This window comes from Vanessa atalanta, chromosome 1, assembly GCF_905147765.1.
Source record: "Vanessa atalanta chromosome 1, ilVanAtal1.2, whole genome shotgun sequence".
In the NCBI taxonomy this organism is placed as follows: domain Eukaryota; kingdom Metazoa; phylum Arthropoda; class Insecta; order Lepidoptera; family Nymphalidae; genus Vanessa; species Vanessa atalanta.
Window position 1 is genome coordinate 2,208,368 of NC_061871.1, and position 19,834 is coordinate 2,228,201.

General features: G+C 34.0%; 1 protein-coding gene across 1 annotated transcript; it reads left to right on the forward strand.

The window, feature by feature from the left end:
- The first annotated feature begins 2,201 nt into the window (after nt 1-2,201).
- LOC125065372 (cholinesterase) lies at nt 2,202-19,241 on the forward strand. The gene is made up of 14 exons (XM_047672939.1): nt 2,202-2,900; nt 3,153-3,302; nt 7,416-7,553; nt 7,801-7,947; nt 11,244-11,400; nt 11,587-11,798; nt 12,241-12,411; nt 12,906-13,107; nt 13,822-14,009; nt 14,154-14,446; nt 15,065-15,260; nt 15,475-15,590; nt 18,276-18,423; nt 19,038-19,241. The coding sequence occupies exons 1-14, from the start codon at nt 2,583-2,585 to the stop codon at nt 19,200-19,202; spliced, it is 2,601 nt and encodes an 866-aa protein (XP_047528895.1). The 5' UTR covers nt 2,202-2,582; the 3' UTR covers nt 19,203-19,241.
- Nucleotides 19,242-19,834: the final 593 nt, after the last annotated feature.

The following is a 19,834-nucleotide window of genomic DNA, read 5'->3' on the forward strand; positions in this document are numbered from 1 at the left end:
CAGTCAGTAAAAGGCGAACATTCCTGGAACAGTGTTATCAAAATGAATCTAGTGAGACAAATGCCCATTGGTCATTGAATAATTATAAAATAATTCTGGTCAACTGCAGTGCGATTCTGTAAAAATTCACTTCGTATCCCACTCGTGAAATGTTGACAACTTACAGTAATATGCCATTTTCGTATGTGTATCTTATACATTTTATAAATATAATAATATAATGATAATATCACGTTCTTACATTTCTCGCTCGTATTCTGTGGTGAGTTTTGAGTTTTTTTGTTGTAGGATAGCCATAGTGATTTCACTTCGTCTACACGTAGAAATAAACATTTCAATCAACCAAAACCTATACGACACAATAATAACTACACTGACTGTTTTATAATAAGTATATACCTACCAATTTTTTTTATAAATATTGTTCGAAAAATTGCCTTGTCCAGGGTATTTTTTTATAATTCACGTTGAATACTAGATCCACCTAGACGTTCGAACCCAATCTGTCAAGCATTCCGAAAACAAACAATTCAGTCGTCCGACCGACATGCCCAACATTCCCGGGCACGTCTGTAATCCCGCAAAAATAACAGTTGGATTTTGGAAGGAACTAAATCAAAAAATACCTTTACATAGCGTGTCGCTTTTTGTAAGAACAAACATTCCAGCGTTGCTAAAACAAACCGACATTTATTGCAATACAAAACAGATAACCCATTTCTTCTATTAAAATGGCTTAAAGTAATTTGTAACGAATTTATGACGGAATATTAAGCGGAACGTTAAGCTTCGAATTCATTTTAATTGAAAGTACCATATCATTGGCGAAGGCTTGTCGTGAAACTAAGTGTGACCGTCTGAAATGTTCACTAAATTTAGACTTTTGTACCGAGAATTAACGCTTGGTGATCTCCGGCTGGCTTAATACTCAAAGAAAAAAAAACATATTCGTTTTTATATTTTTTATAGAAAAGGTTTTATTATTTAAATATCATGAATATTAATTATGAATACTGTCAGTAGTAGCATTTCTTGTTTCCCTAAATTTTAGGATGCTTATTAATATTCGTAATAAACCTTTTGAGCATGCAAATTGGGTTATGGTTGAATCGTGAATTTTGTATTCTATTTCACAGTGGCAACGATCAGGTCATCAGCTCGTATTAATTAATTATGTATATACTATCTACTTAAATCAAGACTAAAATTTTATTTTTAATTTATAGTTTAAATTAAAAACTATAAAATTAAAAAAAAAGCTACTGCTTTTTTTAACGAGTACATTATGCGCAATATACACTTGTATATTGTGTAATATGCACGTACTTACAACTTATAAGTATAATATACGTACCCATTTTACCAAACTATACTACTATATTTTATTTATTCATTTTACAATATATATAATAAGCTAATAAAGACTCTATCAGTATACAAAACATTTTTATGTGAAATTTCGTAATTTTGGCCATAGAATGAAATAACATAATAAGCAGCGAGGCGAGGCGAATCTCGACGGGAATGTATAAACATAAACGGTAAGCACGAATGTATAACGTCATACACCTCGTCACTTAGCTCTTCATCCCTGACGTTTTAATCGCCAGAGGTCTTATTTCACGCGATTAGAAGGGTCGTTCTAATTGAGGTTTTAAAAAAAAATACAAAACATTATAATTTTGTAAGTCTAAGTAAGATAGAGATATTGATTAAGTAGAATTAGAAATATTTTACATTAAGCATATTATATACATTTCAATTATACTACTAAAAAAGTAATTATTTATTAGTCATAAGCGTTCGTATCACTACAACGCTGATGCTACTAAAACATAGTGACGTCTATGTTGTATGTTACAAAGTGTAGTAGAAATTATTACAACGCCAAACAGCAATGTACGGACACTCACGCACTACACGAACGTGTGTTCGTCGAACGTTGCCGAATAGAGCAGAGAAAAGAGAGCACGCATGTGTAAATGCGGTATTAAATATTTTATTATAAAATAAAGTGATATTTTTTATTCGTTTTACATTAAAACGAATATTTATATTCAATTTAAAAATTAAATACTGATGAAAGTTTAATATTTAGTTTTACAACAATAACATAACATGCTGTTTCTAAACGTACTTTGTTATGTGACAAACTTCAGGCTACTTTGTGTTCGTTAATTTACAATGACTGATGTCGAAACAACTTGAAATGATAAACAAAAGTATGATAGTCGTGGGCGTTGCCACATTTTGTTTCCCAGATAATTCATTGATTAATATTGTGATAACTTGATAAGGCTTTCGCGTGTTTTGTGACCGTGTACTAGATTTTTAGTATTTATGATATTAAAGATTTATGTCATACGTCATTTGTTATAGTTATTATAACAAACTGTAAAACAATTTTTTTTGATAAATTTATGTTTACTGAATTTATTTATTTTAAATTATAGCATAAACGATATAGTATTTTCCGTATACCGAGAGTTTCATTGATAATTTTAGTAAAGAGATTGAAAGGTTAGTGTTTATAATATGTGAATCACTCCTAAAATCTTATAAGACCATAGTGCCTGTGAAAAATGTTGGGAAATTCTGTGTTAACGTTTTTAGTGTGTGTTTGTATGTGCGTGTATGTGAAATCTCAATCAAACAAAGATCTGTACAACGGACAATATAAAAACGAGTACTATAACACACGGCAGCAAGATAGTTCGCGTGAATCAAAACTTCCTAACCCCGGAGATAGTAATTATAGAACTTATTTGTACAATAACCGAAGATATGGAACAGATCCTTCAAGATACAACCCATACAATCCCAACATAAACCAACCGGGTGGCTTTCCATACAATCCAATTGAAAGTAACCCATTGGATAATCAGTTCAAATATAATACAGTAAGTTCATATGATATAGTTCAATAGGTTACATAGCTAGTTCATTAGTAGCAGTCCCAGGCTTTTCTTGTTTCATTTTAAATTCATTACTAAATTATTAGTTCTTGGATTTTAAAAATACAATCCATTGTACACATTAATATACGAAGCTGAAGACCACTGATCTCTCTGCAATCACACATTTTATATTATCTATTAATAATAATTAAGATTGTATCTTTAATACAATGTACTTTTGTTTTATTTTACCAGAACATCGACCCAAACAATCCAGATGCACTGTTTCCGGGTGTTCTAGGAGGATGGAGAGAGGACTTACAAGGACGAGAGAGACGAGACTCCCGTCAGTTGAAGCGGGATATCTTTGTTAACACTAACTATGGACAGGTTCAAGGATTTAAGGTAAGATATTTTTAAGCTATACAAGTAAATGAGACGTAACAGAAAAACTGCAGAGCATACATACATAAAATATAAAACTTACATTAAGTACCGTTAATATGTCATGTCATGAGATTGTACTTGATTATTCATCTTTTAATAAAAAATAAATTTTCAATAGTTTATAGTTTTTCAGTTAGGTTATGATAATTTTTTTACAATTTCACTAAAATTATAATACATCAATAGATTTTAAACTACCAAAATAGAGTATTAAATTTTAAGCAGTATTTTATGGTTTAGGGTTCACATTCTTTCATCAATTAGAATCTATCAAGATAGATTATAATCTAATGGTACAACAACTTACAATTATCCAGTGATATATTTGAGATATAGGTATATGTGTATTTGTCTGTTTATTATCCTATTACCTTTACACAATACTCATTATCATTAAATTGAAACTTTGTACATTTGTTATTTTTATGTATATATAGAATTTACAATAGCTAAAAAACTACTAAAATTTGAAATATTAAATTTTAACTGAAGTTACAGTATAAGTTTGACGAGTGTAACTGACCTCATCTGGTGAGCTCAGTGATTTAAAAACTCTCATAAAAAATGTAGTGAGAAAGTATGCAATAATAATATGTAATAAATCCTCTCGATAAATAATATAATGGTCAGTTCCCAATGCCAATGATAAACACTTAAATTCAGATATTCTATAAAATAAAAAACCTAATCTGGTATAGTTTTTACAAGCATTTTTAGTAACCATTATTAACTTATCTACTTTAACAACAAAATAATAGAACCATATAATGGATATAAATAGCCCTACACAAACAAAATATTCTTCCAAAAACAAATTAAGTCAGTCAGTTTTATTAGTCATTGTCAGATTTGATAAGATCATTAAATTAAGTAATTAAATGTCATTGGCTTTTGTTTTCTTTATGTTTTCTAAGAAAATTGTTGTGTGCATTCAAAATATTAAAAACTTATTGAAATATAATTATTAAAAGTGCTTAATTACTTATTATATATTTGAATGGAGAGTCCATTAGATACTATAAACAGATCTTTATTGTATACTGCTGATTTAAATTTGGAAGAGTTATAACAAATGATTTATTTTTTATTTATAATTATTTTATGCTTGATATGAAATAAATGTTCTTGAGGAAATCTGGTATAATAACACTGGCCGATAACCTCCTAAAGAGAAGATTTGGTTAGCATTGAGACATTTAAGAGCTGTTCAGCTTAACTTTACAGCAAATGCGATAATTAAACTTGAAATTGTGCTACATTTTTATGTTTAACACTTTTTATCACAATTTCAATTAAATGGTTTTTTTTTGCATGTCTGTAAATGCCATGGTTATATATTATCCCATCAAAAACATAAATGTAAAAATGAGAGCCAAGTTAAATATTATGATATATACCTTGGTTGTTGTCTTCAACGACAAAAGAAGTGAGATCTAAATTTGTGCCAAGTTAAATAGTCCTCTCTGAAATTTATTTATAACTACATAAAATATCATTTCTTCTTATAACTTGGGGTAATATATTGTTGCCTAAGGTCTGACTTGGCTAGTTCTCATATACAAATTATATTATAGCCTTCGTAAGTTCTAAGCCAGTTACAAATGAATTATAAACACAAATTAAGCACGCAAATATTCAATGGTACTTGTCTGGATATGAACTCGCAATATCTGGTTGAGATTCATGTTTTCTAGTGACTGGACCATCGCAGCTCTTAATGTGCGTTAATACTAACTAAGCAATATTGAGCTGTCCTCCATTCTTCTTAGATGTTCTGAGTTATAATTTGTTATTCTAAACACAAACTACAATTTGTGTTTATAAACATATAAGAACTAGCCAAGTCAGACCTTAGGCAACAATATATTACCCCAAGTTATAAGAAGAAATGATATTTTATGTAGTTATAAATAAATTTCAGAGAGGACTATTTAACTTGGCACAAATTTAGATCTCACTTCTTTTGTCGTTGAAGACAACAACCAAGGTATATATCATAATATTTAACTTGGCTCTCATTTTTACATTTATGTTTTTGATGGGATATCACTACTTTTTGTATATAAATTATTAGTAGGTACTTATTAATAACAAATTTAATACCAAATGGTTTTTGTTAAGCTATTCTATTTTCTTATGTTTACGGGGTATAATTGTCTTTTTTTTATACGTTCTTATTTTTCTTGTAGGTACCTCTGAAATGTTCGAGTGAATTGCCCATTCAGTGTCCGGATATTTTTTACGCGTTTTCTGTTTATACATAATTTGCCCAAGTAGGGGTGGTATAATGTGCGCAGACGGTTGTACTCTAGAATAGAGCTCTCTCGTGTCTTGATTTGACTTGGACCTAAATTGATAAGATGTTACTCCATTTAAGTTTTTAACTCTAGAGAGGCCAACGTAAGCCTGCTCTTTACTTAATATAGAGGAGCCTATGTCGAAAAGAGCACCTTCAAGGCGAAGGCCTTGTGATTTGTGTATAGTAGTAGAATATGCTAAGCAAATAGAGAATTGTTTCCTTTGAACATATATGTACATTACTTAATATCTGTAACTTGGTTTGGCTTCTAGTTCGCAAATTAAGTTATGTTTAAATTGAATTGTTATTTTACGTGCGCTATTGCTGTTGTCGACGTCCTCAATGTGCTTTCTCTATTTTTCCATTGGACCCACTCACCAGTCCTTAGCTGACATCAGCATGCTCGCTCGATACTGTTCTTCCAAGCAATAAGGATCCCCGTTTGTAGCGCTAGAGTATAAACTTAAATCATTCCTGTTACGATATACATACTCTACTACAGTCTCACGAAACCTATTTTATTGTTGTATACTAGTATACTCAAACAAAAAATATGCAGTCGAATAGACTAGGCAGCTTCCATCGGAAGGCATTGAAATAATTCTTATGAGCGCGGTTGCCACTCGCTCAGACACGTCCGTGTTAGGGTTTAATCGCAACGCTTCTATCCCGCTGCTTCGGCGTCACGTCGCGCGCCGTGTACCGAAATGCCTATTATTTATTTTTTTAAAGTATATATATATAGATTTTGCACCATTGATGTGCGCTAAATGCTAGTTAATAACGTAATAAATACCAAAATCGGCTATACTAATAAGTAATAAAACGGAAATATTTGGATTTAAAAACTTAAGGGTGGTATTCAACTTGTTATATATACACGTGAAGACCTTAAAATCTACATTAAGACCGGCTGTTATAAGTTTTGATTGCTGGTTCTTACATCATTTTTTTTATTACAGTTATTACAGGAACTATAAGTATATAAGTGTTCCTATAGACCCAATAAAATGAAAAATTATAATAAAATGATAAAAAATTACCAGTTTCAGATTTTTTCCTTTATATTGGCCTTATTATCTACCTGCATGCCAAATTTGAACTTTCTAGGTCACCTGGAAGTAGGTTATAGTTTTGATCTATAGGTCAGTCAGTGATAAAAATGACGATTTTTAGACGTTAATATCTAAATAACCATTTGAGATGCGTTTATGAAATTTGGAACACATATGTATCTCGCGAGTCTCAATATATGAGCCAAATTTGACACATTTATGTTAAATAGTTTTTGAGTTATGAGGAGGTCAAAAGTGGCTCCAAATGGTTCGTGTAATATTACACACGGTGCTGCACGCCAGTTCTGTTACTAGAACTTGGCTGACACGCTACCGCGTGTCTAGATGTTCGGTTCTTGGTGGTAGAGCTTTTTGCTAGACCACCTTGGTAGGTACCACCCAGTCATTATATAATCTATTGCGAAACAATAATACCCAGTATTGTTGTATTCCAGACTGAAGGATGATTGAGCCAGTGTAACTACAGGCACAAGGGACATAACATCTTACTTCCCAAGGTTGATGGGCTATGTAAGGAATGGTTAATACTTCTTACAGCACCATTGTCTATGAGCGGTGGTGACCACTCACCATCAGGTTCATTTGCTCGTCTGCCTAACTATACCATAAAAAAAATAAAATACATTTGAAATTATATATGTAATATATGCATAGTAATTGCTGTTATAATATTGTGATTATCTTTTGTTTTATCAGGTTTATTTATACGACAACCCAGACCCTAATTCAGGATACCGACCATGGTTAACACCGGTGGAGAGGATACAGGGTGAAGTATCGGTGTTTCTTGGTATACCATACGCTCGACCACCTGTCTTAGAAGGGAGATTTAAGGTAATATATACGTATTACTAGTTTTTTTGTTCTATTGTCTTATTACATACTAGCTATCCGCCCCCATTTTCCTCGGGTAAAATAAGGGTCTATATACATTTGACCTTATTTTATTATATATAGAACTTATTCTATAATATTGCATGTATTAAAAATGTAAAACCATTTTTGTCTTGATGTCGAATAAATTTATTTTATTTGTTCATAAAACTATTCACTTTTTATAGTATTTTTTTTATTGTTCTAGCCACCTCGTAGACATCCGGGCTGGCAGCTGATGCAGGCGGTAGACTGGGGGCCCGCCTGCCCACAGCCAGTTAGGTTCACGGGCGCTACGAAGGGTATACGAGACATGGACGAGGACTGTTTATACCTGAACATATTCTCGCCTAATGTAAGTACAAACAAATATCTTGAAAGGGAATTTAATTATTTGACTACCTATTTAGTCTAGTTGCTTGCAAACCCGTAGGTCGCGGGTTTCTTTCTCGATGTAGGACAAAAGTCGTATTCATTTTCTCAGTAGAAGCATTTTTACATATAAAAACTGCTGAAGTTTGGATGTTGTCAATGTTTACAATTCCGTGCTTTGGAAACTTATGAATTACAAGTTATAGTAGGGCTGTAGGTATATTTATTTACTTTTATATTTTACAAACGAATTTGTTAAAATACTAAATATTTTTTGAGATATGTAGAAATATAATATAAGATGATTTTAAAGGATATCTATAAATGTTATTTTAATACGGCGTCTTTTGTTTGATTTCTATTTCCACAAAAGTATATTTGATATACTTGTTTCCAAATTGAAAATACAATTTCGTAAATCTATGAAGAATAAATTTCGACTTCAAACGTAATAATTTTAAATTAGTAAATAAATTAAATCCGCACCCAACACGAAACATATTCCGAGTACGTTCGAAACGATCGCGTTCATCAAAAGCGACCGAGGCGGTGTAGTCTAAATTAGACCAATTAAAGCTTAGCAAAGCCTGACTAATGATTCATTTGTGACACGGCGGACGTGACACACGTCGCTTCAATCACTCCAAGTGACTCGGTAACGTTACAAATTGAAATTAAGTTTAATTAGCTAATTTACGTTATTGTAGTACTCGTCGGATTCATGCAAGATATGTATTTTGTTTCAAAGAGAAATGCTCTTTATTCGATTAGACTTATGAGTTATTTTGAATTGACATTTTTGATAAGTAAAGTTTAAATTATTTCAATGGCGTTTTGTTCAGGAGTTAATTTACACAAAAATAAAAACTGAGTTTGAACTTAGTGCCATTTCTACTTCGATTTTTTTTTTATATAAGTAGGCGGCTGGGAAAAAAAATATGTATATTAACCATTTCATACATCGCCAATGCACCACCAAACTTAAAAACTAACACATCCCATGTACCTGTGATTACATTGGCTGTCATCCTTCAAACCAGAACACAACAATTATGAGTACTGCTGTTTGGCAGTATATCTGATGAGTGGTACCTACCCAGATGGATACAATGGCCTTCCACCAAGTTTTTCGTTCAGTTCTATCATATCGGTTACTAGCTGAACCTGCGACTTTACTCACGAAATTTATAAAACACACAAACCACGGTTTTACTCCCTTAGGATGAGGTTTCGTAAAATCCATTCTTAGCGGTCTACAACCTATAAGGTTGTCACCTGCCAAATTATTATTCGCTTTTATGTATATAGCAGATTAAACGATTAATTGTCTACCGACTTCGTCCGAACCGCAACATTATCGTTGTGAGTTAAATGGCTAAACGGCAACGATAAGATTTCAATTCGTATGCGATAAATTGACAATTTCGTAGTGGAATTTCCTAAGATGTTTAAAGGTAATTAAAAATAATGCTCTTACTATTCTATCTTAACGGCATTTTTCTTTCAAACACTCATGATTCTGTCGCGAAAATGCATATATTTTTTTACACCTTTTGTGTAACCATCCCCTGGTATTCATTGAAATACATCTTCGTATTATAATGAATTGGAATAAATATTCCCAATGGTATGAAACACAATGACCACATAGCAACAATAGATCATTGTTCTAGTTTATTTATTGCTGTATGCAAATCATTATTTATTCTCTTCAATGCGAAATGCTTAATATATAAATAATTAAAGATATAGTTATGTACTACGTGATATAGGATCGTTTATCCGTGGCCCCGTATATAATGTATACCTATATGTAAATTTATACAAATGTTATTATTCTCACGTATATTTTCTCAAATTTACCGTTGTACAATATACCTTTTTTCAAGTATCCTTTTTTAATCACTTTTGAATCGTTATTCTACAGAATTTAATTAAATGTAAAGCTACTGTATGTAGATTCTACCGTGAAGAACCGACAAGAAACGCAGTAGTGTTTACAATAACAAACGCCGTAAGAAATATTAACCATTCCTTACGTCGCCAATGCGCCACCAAGGTTGGGAATGCTATCAAACTCAAACTTAAATTCCTTTATTCAATATAGAAGTATTACACTTTCTTATTGATGGTCAAATTAAACACTACCACCGGTTCGGAGGAGGAAACACCCTGACCTGAGAAGAACCGGCGAAAGAAACTCAGCGGGTCTTTTTTTTTACGTCAAATTAATTATATACATAATTGTATATGAGTAGAAACAGCCAGGAGGCGATCGTTTCATTCCCAAGGTGTGCTATCAAACATAAACTCACTAATTGTATAGTAACCTTTCGTACACAAGCGTTCCTTAACAATTTTTTTAAATTTCGCAACAGAAGCATTTTGAACGCTTTCTGGGATCCTGTTGTAGAAGCGTATACATTGCCCCACAAAAGAGTTACTGACTCTATGCAGTCGAGTAACAGGAGTAACAAGATGGTGTTTGTTCCTTGTACCAACGTTATGAGAATCACATTTTCTCTTATAAAAATTAATATTTTTCCGTACATACAAAACATTACAGAATATATAATGAGAAGCAACAGTCAATATCTTAATTTGTTTAAATTTATACCTCAATGATTCCTTGGCTCCTAGGTTATAGATTGCGCGAATAGCCCTCTTCTGCAGCACAAATATACAGCTATGTGCTCTGGTCTGCAATTACACTGGATTTCTTTGTATAATAAGACAATTTTAAGCTTAGTCTATTAATAAAGTTCAATATTTTTAGAATTGGGCTTATTATTCAATAAGTTTTCTATACTATAAATATTACATTGAATCGTATTTCATTAATATACTTATATATACTCTATGGTACGGTATTTCAAGCCCGCCTGGGTAGGTGCCTTAGTTTATTTATAAGTAAAAATGTTCCAACGTTCTATGGGTTAACAAATTATAATTTACTGGTATTCGTTCTTTTTTTATGGTCTTGATTGGCGGACGAGCACATGGGCCATCTGATGATGAGTGGTCACCACTGCCCATAGACAATGGTGCTGTAAGAAATATTAACCATTCCTTACATCGCCAATGCGAGACTCGTTCGAATCGTTCGTGGCTTCGTCAGCTTTTTTGGGGGGGGTGGGTTCGGTCGTGTGTTTAAATTATTAAATGCGTTGTAATACTTTATCCGTGACAGGGTAATAAGCAGATTTTCGCATTTATAATATTTGTATTGATTTTACAATTAAAAACACGTTTATATTTTTTTTTTGTTTATTTAAACAGACAGAAGCTGGATCGACGGCGCAGAAATATCCTGTGATGGTATACATTCACGGAGGTCAATTCGCTTCCGGTGCGTCCAACTTATTTCCCGCGCACATGTTAGCCGCCTTCTACGATGTCATCGTTGTATCTTTTAATTATAGATTGGGAGCGCTGGGTGAGACATTATATTTTAAAATAAATGAACAAAAGTTATTTAAAAAAATTGCGCCAAATACTCTTTTTTTATTATTAAATATTTTACCGTGAGAATCAACTTTTAAAATAGATTATTTATCACAAATTTTGTTATTTAACCTTTCCTAATATTAGTAATCTTTTATTTCTCGTTTTTGTCTCAAAGGCTTCCTCTCAACCGCCGATGAGAATTCTCCTGGTAACTACGGTATACTAGACCAAGCGATGGCACTTCAATGGGTGAGAGACAACATAGGGCCGTTCAACGGTGACACTGGTTCCATTACCTTGTTCGGGCCTGGCGCTGGTGCCGCTTCAGCTGGTCTGCTAGCTGTTTATCCTCCAACTAGAGATATCGTTTCAAGAGTTATAGCACAGGTTAGAGTTACAGTGACTATATAATAATAATTTAAAAAAAAAACTAAATTACTTGTGTATATTTTTTGTGCTTAATACTAATTTTAATTATAAAGATCTTTTTTATATTTATTGCGGTGCTCCAGTGCGGGTTGGTGGAATGCCCATGTGGCAGAATTTCGTTGAAATTAGACACATGCATGTTTACTCACGATGTTTTCCTTTATCGCCGAACACGAGATGAATTATAAACACATGAAAAATCAGTGGTGCCTGCTTGGGTTTGAACCCGAAATCATCGGTTAAGATGCACGCGTTCTAACTACTGGACCATCTCGGCTAATGCTTTTTAAAATTATAATACAATTATTTAAAAAAGCACTCAAACGTGATACCAATATTATTGTGTTGCGTATAATTTTTTTTTTATTAATATTTAATTAAACTTTTTTTTTATTTTCAGAGTGGTTCCGCGTTAGCTGACTGGGCACTTATAGAGGATAAATTCCGGGTGCAGAACACATCGTTAGTGTTCGGCAGGCTGCTCGGATGTCCCATCGATTCATCGTGGAAACTTGTCAACTGTTTACGTCAAGGGAGAAGTTTTTATGAACTGGGAAACGCAGAGTTCCAGGTACATCTAGTTTTATTATGTCTTTGCATACCAATCATTTAATATTTGATTTCTCGTGTTATGGGCTAATATAATCATTTTTTTATATATAAAATTACATATATTATATTACTATAATTGAACTTCAGAAGTTCACATTGCAACTTTACAGACATTCAATACGCATTCGTTTTTTTTTAAACGTATAATGAATACAGACAATTTAAATTTTCACCAGTAATGTAATTCAAGTCATTCAGTAATTTAGTCGAAGTTGTTTAATTATCTCCCTCCCTCACTCGTTCAAATGAATGTTGCGTGGAATACACAGACGTGCGTGTGCAACGCCTCGCTGCCATTGGTTGTGTAAAGTTACGTTTCGATATTGTGAGTTACATGCAGTATTTTACAGCGATTTTATATTTAATTTCTTTCAAAATCTTACATATATGTGCATCTAGAAATTATAGCATAGTTTTATGTATTTTTCAAGTATATGAATCGTTTGTTTTTAGCCCAACGTCGGTTTCATCCCCTGGGGTCCTGTGCTCGAGAATAACTTCACCTTCCCCGGGGACGAGTGGTACGACGGCTGGCGGGAACGCGACTGGCATTTCCTAGCGACGACTCCCGAAGAGTTGATTGTCAGGCGACAGTTCAATCCTGCCCTCAGATACATGACCGGCGTGACCACACAGGAGGCGGCTTATGTTTTGTGTGAGTATATTTTGTCTAGAGATTTACTAAGAGCGGTTTTGTTTTGAACATACATTAAAACAGGGGAATTGTGGATTTTTTTTGTTGCAGCCTGAGTGAACTCACAATTATAGTCACTTGGACTATCGTATATAATGTAGAGACTTGTTTTAAATATTGCTTATAAACGTGCTATAATATAGAATTAGGACAACCATGTCCTGTAAATGATATGTATACAGTTCTGTATTATAAATAAATGAATGTTTCAAATTTTGTTAAAGATTCAAGGGATATAAGTATTCGTATTTGTTTAGTTTGAAACGATGAAATTATTCGTATAAAATTATTTAATTTACATGTTTTCTACACAAGTAAATTTCGGGCTGGGCTTTTTTTATATCGTATAAATTGTCTCAAATTTGAAATGAAGTTATAAGTTAACGGTAAAAATTTTTGCGTAAACATTTTTTTTTTTTAGTATTGCGTATTTAAATAAAGGGTTGTTTTTAAAAGCTTTTTTTATTTTTTATTTGTCTGCTGTCTTTGTTCTTCCATTAGTCATATTACACACACTAAGACATTTTGTACCTTCGTGAGTGATCTGATCTATATCAGTTTTAGATGTTCGTCCTTCGCAGAAAAACTCTATGGTCTATCCCCAAACTGGCCAATATAAATTACCGTTATTTTAATATAATATAATCAGATCAGCAATTTTTTCGGCCCTTTTAGACACCAACGAATCCCTCGCGCCTGGCTACGAGATAGACGAGCGCTGGTTCAACCAGAAGGTGGAGGAGTTCGTCTTCCGATACAACTACACGCTGAACCCGCGCGGCGTGTACGAGGCCATCCGCTACATGTACACCTACCACCCCGAGCCGCACAACGCCAGCGCCCTGCGCGACCAGTACGTGCACGTGAGTCACACCACCTACCGCCGACAATAGCATCAACAATGTCATCGACCACCGATAGTTGCTTATAATCATCATCATCTAACACTATCAATATAAATATTTGAATATTGTCACAGAACGTAATCTTTGAACGTACCGTTACAGTTTCTCTCGGATTTCCTGTACCGCGCCCCGACGGACAAGATGGTAAAGCTACTGCTGGAGCAAAACGTCCCGGTGTACATGTACGTGCTCAACACGACGGTGGAGGCGTTCCGCTGGCCGGAGTGGCGCCAGTACGCACACGATACGGAGCACTTCTTCCTCTCGGGCGCTCCCTTCATGGACCAGGAGTTCTTCCCGAGGAGACACAGAATAGACCGGCAGGCCTGGACACCGAACGACAGGAACATGAGTCACTTCTTTATGAAGGCGTACTCTGATTTTGCGAGATTTGGGTATGTTTTATAAATATGTATATCTCTAGTAAAAATTTAAACTACCTCGCTTGGCAAGTGCCTATTTCTTATTCAGGTTGGAAATACAGTGAAAAGCTAAACCAAAATATTTTTGCCAACGAATTATCGGAAACAGAATGGTGTTAGTTTTACTCTTCAGTGCCTCGAAATTTACATAAAGCCCTTCATCCTTAACATGATCTTTCGGTGGGAGTTTTCCATCGAACTATAAGAGAGATGATAATATCTGTGTTTGCGAGTACTATATATTTCCTGGATAGTTTGCTAAAAATCGCTCTTAAAACCGCTGGGAGAATTCGTTACAATTAAACAATTTTATAATTTTACCACGAAATTAACCTGTGCAAATTAGCACCTAATATGAGGAATTACGAAATGGTTATGACCTAAGTCTATAAGTCTTCCTTAGGTTCGTAAGGTCCAAGAATTTTTGCTTAGTCACCTCTTGGTTTTTAAATTTTCATGTTAAAAACCATAAGGAAGTCCTATCGACCTATCCTTATTTCGCAGTACCCAGATGTGCTAAAATCACACAGGTTATAATTAGAATAATCCGAGAATCATATTGAATTTCATTTAATTCTTTTGGTATTCCAGTAACCCAACTCGCTCTCGCATCCTGGGCCTGCACTTCGAGATGGCGAAGGCTGGACAACTCCGGTATTTAAATCTGAACACGACCTACAACTCGACCATCCAACTCAATTACAGACAGACCAAACTAGCCTTCTGGACGGTGTACCTGCCCACGGTTATTGGAAGGCTTGTGCCTACATATCCACCATTCACAGAGGTTACTTGATTTACTTAACGAAAATTTGTAATTAAAATCTTTATAACAATTGTAAAACACTTGTTTCATATATAAACGAAACAACACAAAATATTAAGTTATCGCGATATTTTGGCCTGAAATTGATCAAACGTTACTGTTTGTAACGTCTGTGTTTTGGTTTTTATCGTTCAAATTATCAACGAAGTCATTGATGGAATGTATTGTGTTCCAGTACTGGTGGGAACCGAAGCAGCCTCTCCAAATAGCGTTCTGGTCGGTCTCCAGCGCTTGTCTCGTTCTCATCGTGCTGTTGGTGGTCTGCTGCATGCTGTGGAGGAACGCTAAAAGGTGACTTAGTAGAAAAATACAGTATCCGTAGGTGGTTACGATCTTTGTGTCAGACTTACTTCGGTATGTATATTTTGTTTAATAATCAATAATAGACTAGTTAAGTATTACGTGAATTAATCCAATTAATTTATTTAACAGAATTCATACTAACATAAAACCGAGCCTTAAAAAATGAGGTTATTACCCTGAGGCACTTATTAATTCAACAGAATTTTTATCATAGTAACATTATAGATGTAGTGAATAATCCTTTCCTATCGGCAAAACTCGGAACAACGATAACACCCGAATGGTGCCGATGTGTCTATGAATTACTGTATTATTAAATTACGTTTAGGTATCAAATAAATCGCATACTTTATTTATCAATGTCAAATTTCAAACTGCCCGTTTGACGTATATTACAATGAGATGTTAAAACCACCACGATTCTATAATATAAAGAATTCGTTAGGTAAACAAAAATATAACTAGTTACCGAGGACGTTTTATTTCAATAAAACGCACTGATAAAAACCAAATTCCGGTTGAGATGATCTAATGATTCTATAAGGATTGGAACCCCAAAAGTCTAACTATAAGTCAAAACTACAGTAGGATTTTGCAGATCTTTTTATAACAATAAATTTTTGTAATTAATTAAAAATACTATGACATAACAAAAAAGACACCTCAACATAAAACAAAAAATACCAGCAGAGAAATTAATATAAATAAATATGATTTGTTAATGTGGATCGAATAAAATCAATGTTTATTATTTACAAAAATGACAGACAAGAGTAAAATGTAAAAAGTATATCAAAATATAGGTGGCCTGCATTAGTACACGAGTCCATGAAGTTTATCACAAAATCTAACATAAATATCAACAAAATATTTCTGTGGTATTAACTACTCTATATAGATACTTCCTCTTGCAATGCGACATTTCCCTACGTTGTCTCGATGGGTACTGAGTGCGAGTGAAGTAGTAAGACAAAAACGAACATTTCCGAGAAAATACGAAAGGAAAGGATTATTCACTACATCTATACTAACATTTAATTTGTTAAAGAAGTATTCATGTTTGTCAGATTCGAAATAATTGTATTTACTATTTAGACCTTAACACCTCTATAATACAATTTGCTTATAAGGTAAACTTTTAGTTTAATCATTATTAACCCAACAAATAAAAAGCCATCGTGTATACATTATTAACCCAACATTTTCCATTGAAATGCTTCATACTAACGATACAATTTTTCACAACAGGGCTATACCGCCAAAGTGGAAACTAATACCGACAATGTAGGTGAAATTTACTATGATTATAGATGTTTCACGTACACAAAAGTTATTGCAGAATTGTACTAAGATCAATACACAATTTTATTTTTCGTCATCTCGAAATTAATGTGAAATCAAGAGCTTAAAATTGTATAAACTTCTATATCCAATTTCAAAATTAAACAGACAGCTCTCCATTATGCTGCATTATGTGGCCATGTCAGATCCACACAAATCCTATTTGAAGCCGGGGCTTCATTTCTGAAGGACGATGAAGGCTACATCCAGTGGACACTCCACTGGATGTAGCCACAGACGAAGAAGTCAGAATCATTCTGGAAAATGCTACGTAATGTCTTAGTCTATAAATTTATGTCTATGTAATTTAAAGTTAAAAAAAAATACTTTATATCCATTATTAAACCTTTTTATGTTAGGTTAAGTGATCATTTGTGAGAAAGCAAACATTTATTTCATCTCGGGATGAATGTGGTGTTGCTCCCGAATTGTAAATATAAAATTCAAATTAAAGAAATACCACTACTCAAAAATAAATGTATACTCAATATGTATGTTCAGTATTACGGTGTGCGATTATTTTTGAGTGCCTATATCATTGGATGTTTTAAAGTGTGTATTTATTTTAGTCAATTCTCTATATTCTGCACTTTTTATTGTAAACCGCTTGTCGCTTTATATTTGCTTCTTGACGTTGTGTTTTGTCTAAATTATGAAGGTTCAGTAAGTCGTTTTATGCATAAATTGACTTGTTCTCGTGGCAAGCTCGCTGCTGGATTGGTATAGGTCCTGCGTTCAAACCCCGGGTCGGGTCACTAAAACGTAATAGCTACTAAAACAACCGGTTGCAAAACACACTTATTTTCACCACATTTTTATACGTGGACTTTGTTTCAAGAAGGAAGAAAGACAGAATTTTAAGATGTGCTGGATTCGTATACTCAGAATCTCATGGATCTAATTTCGTACCAAAATTTTCATATTCCATGTTAGTGCACAGTTGCATTTTAAGATTCTTCAGACAAGACATCCAGCGAGGAATAAACTCTACAGAACAGCTTATTGTAAAAGTACATGCAAAATTGAAAGTATCCAAGCTCACGGAAAAATCTAGTGTACTTGAATAAAGTATTTCATAACCCCCAAAGCGAGCAAAGGGGTGTTAAGCATTAACTTGTGTCTTTGGTGTCGGCTCCCAAGATTGGCTTGATCGAGTGTTCTTAAGTATGATTCAAATCTGTTCAGCCATGTGAAGACCAACAGCTTTTTTATGATATTTATGATATGTTTACTATCATGATCATTGGGTTCATTTAGTAAAACAAATATTTACGCTTAATCAATTTCCACAATTTGATATTTCATGTACTCATAATATTAAATGTTAAACAGAGAAACGGACAGATACTACAACGGTGACATATTCATGGTCCCCGAGCTTGAGGAGAGCGGCATAGAGAACACTTCGCGCTCCAGAGACAACATATACGAGTACCGAGACGTGCCCGTTAAGAGGACGCCGCAGACACTCACGAGAACGGTGAATATTTTATATATAATCCTGTAAAATTAGTATACCATTAAGGTTATCTCAACTTTTTAAACACCATCCACTATAACTCAACAGGAGGTAATAATAAATCCCATCAAAACATAAATGTAAAAATGAGAGCCATGTCCAATATTATAATACATACCTTGGTTGTTGATTTCAACGATAAACGAAGTGAGATCTAAATGGGTACCAAGTTCAATGGTCCTTGCTGAAATTTATTTATATCTACATGAAATATAATTTCTTCTTATAACTTAAGATTATATATTGTTGCCTAAAGTCTGACTTGGCTAGTTTGTACAAATTGTAGTTTAATTAAAATTACAAAATTAATACAATTTAAGACGATTACATCCAGACTATTTCATATAAAACATGTTATCGAAATTTGTAATCATTACATTTGAAACCGCGCGTGTTCTTTCGCTGGTGCTTCTCGGGTTTCTTTTTAAATCTAGCTGAACGAATGAGATCGAGACTAACTCCATCCTCTGAAGCCTTCGGGGCCCGCAAGCGACACACTCCCTCGGGGACGCGTCGCGACTCCCGCGAAACTCTCGCTATCCTCAAACTGACGCCGGAACCGTCTCGGGCCGCAGATAAGCCAGCCGCAGACGCTGCAGTCGTCGCAGGCGCCGTCGGAGGCGTCCACCGAGTCGGCGGCGTCGCTGTCGCTCCGCGAGAGCGCGCGCCGCCCCGCGCCCGCGCCCCGCGCGCGCTCCGCCACGCAGCTCGTGCGCGGCGTGCCGCAGACCACCGTGTGACGGCGCCGGGGGTGCACGCCGTCCGTTGGGGTCATATTAGCACTCGTGCGATATTGTACACTCTTATACATGTGAAATATTTAAATTAAATACGTTCATATGTGTACATTTTAATGTATCAGTAGTGTTTGTAGCGTTTTAAATATTCGTTTTCGATCTCTGTTACGTATTGTGTAATGAACTACTTTTCAAATCTAATAACAGAACAAAATCATTCCAAATTATTATGGTACATTCCAATGGGAGGAGAAGTGAGTATAATAAAATAATTATAGTATGTCAATTCATGTTCTAAGTTGTATATTTATACAAAGCAGTCCATAAGAAATAATACTTCATTATACATTATATTATATATGAAGCGAAATTAACCACTAAAACAACATGAACTATCAATTTAGAAAATGTCTCAAAACTCACGTTCTAGTATTATATTATTAAAGGAAATAACCGTGTAATTCGCCCATAGACTTAATTTTTGGACTAAACGATTCTCCTATTTTCTCTTATACAGGAAATGAGAGTTTATAACTAGTAAATAGATAATATAATATAATACTTGTAGGCAGCTATAATTTTGCGTCATCGACCCACATCGCGCACGTACACGCACATAATAAAAAAATATTTAC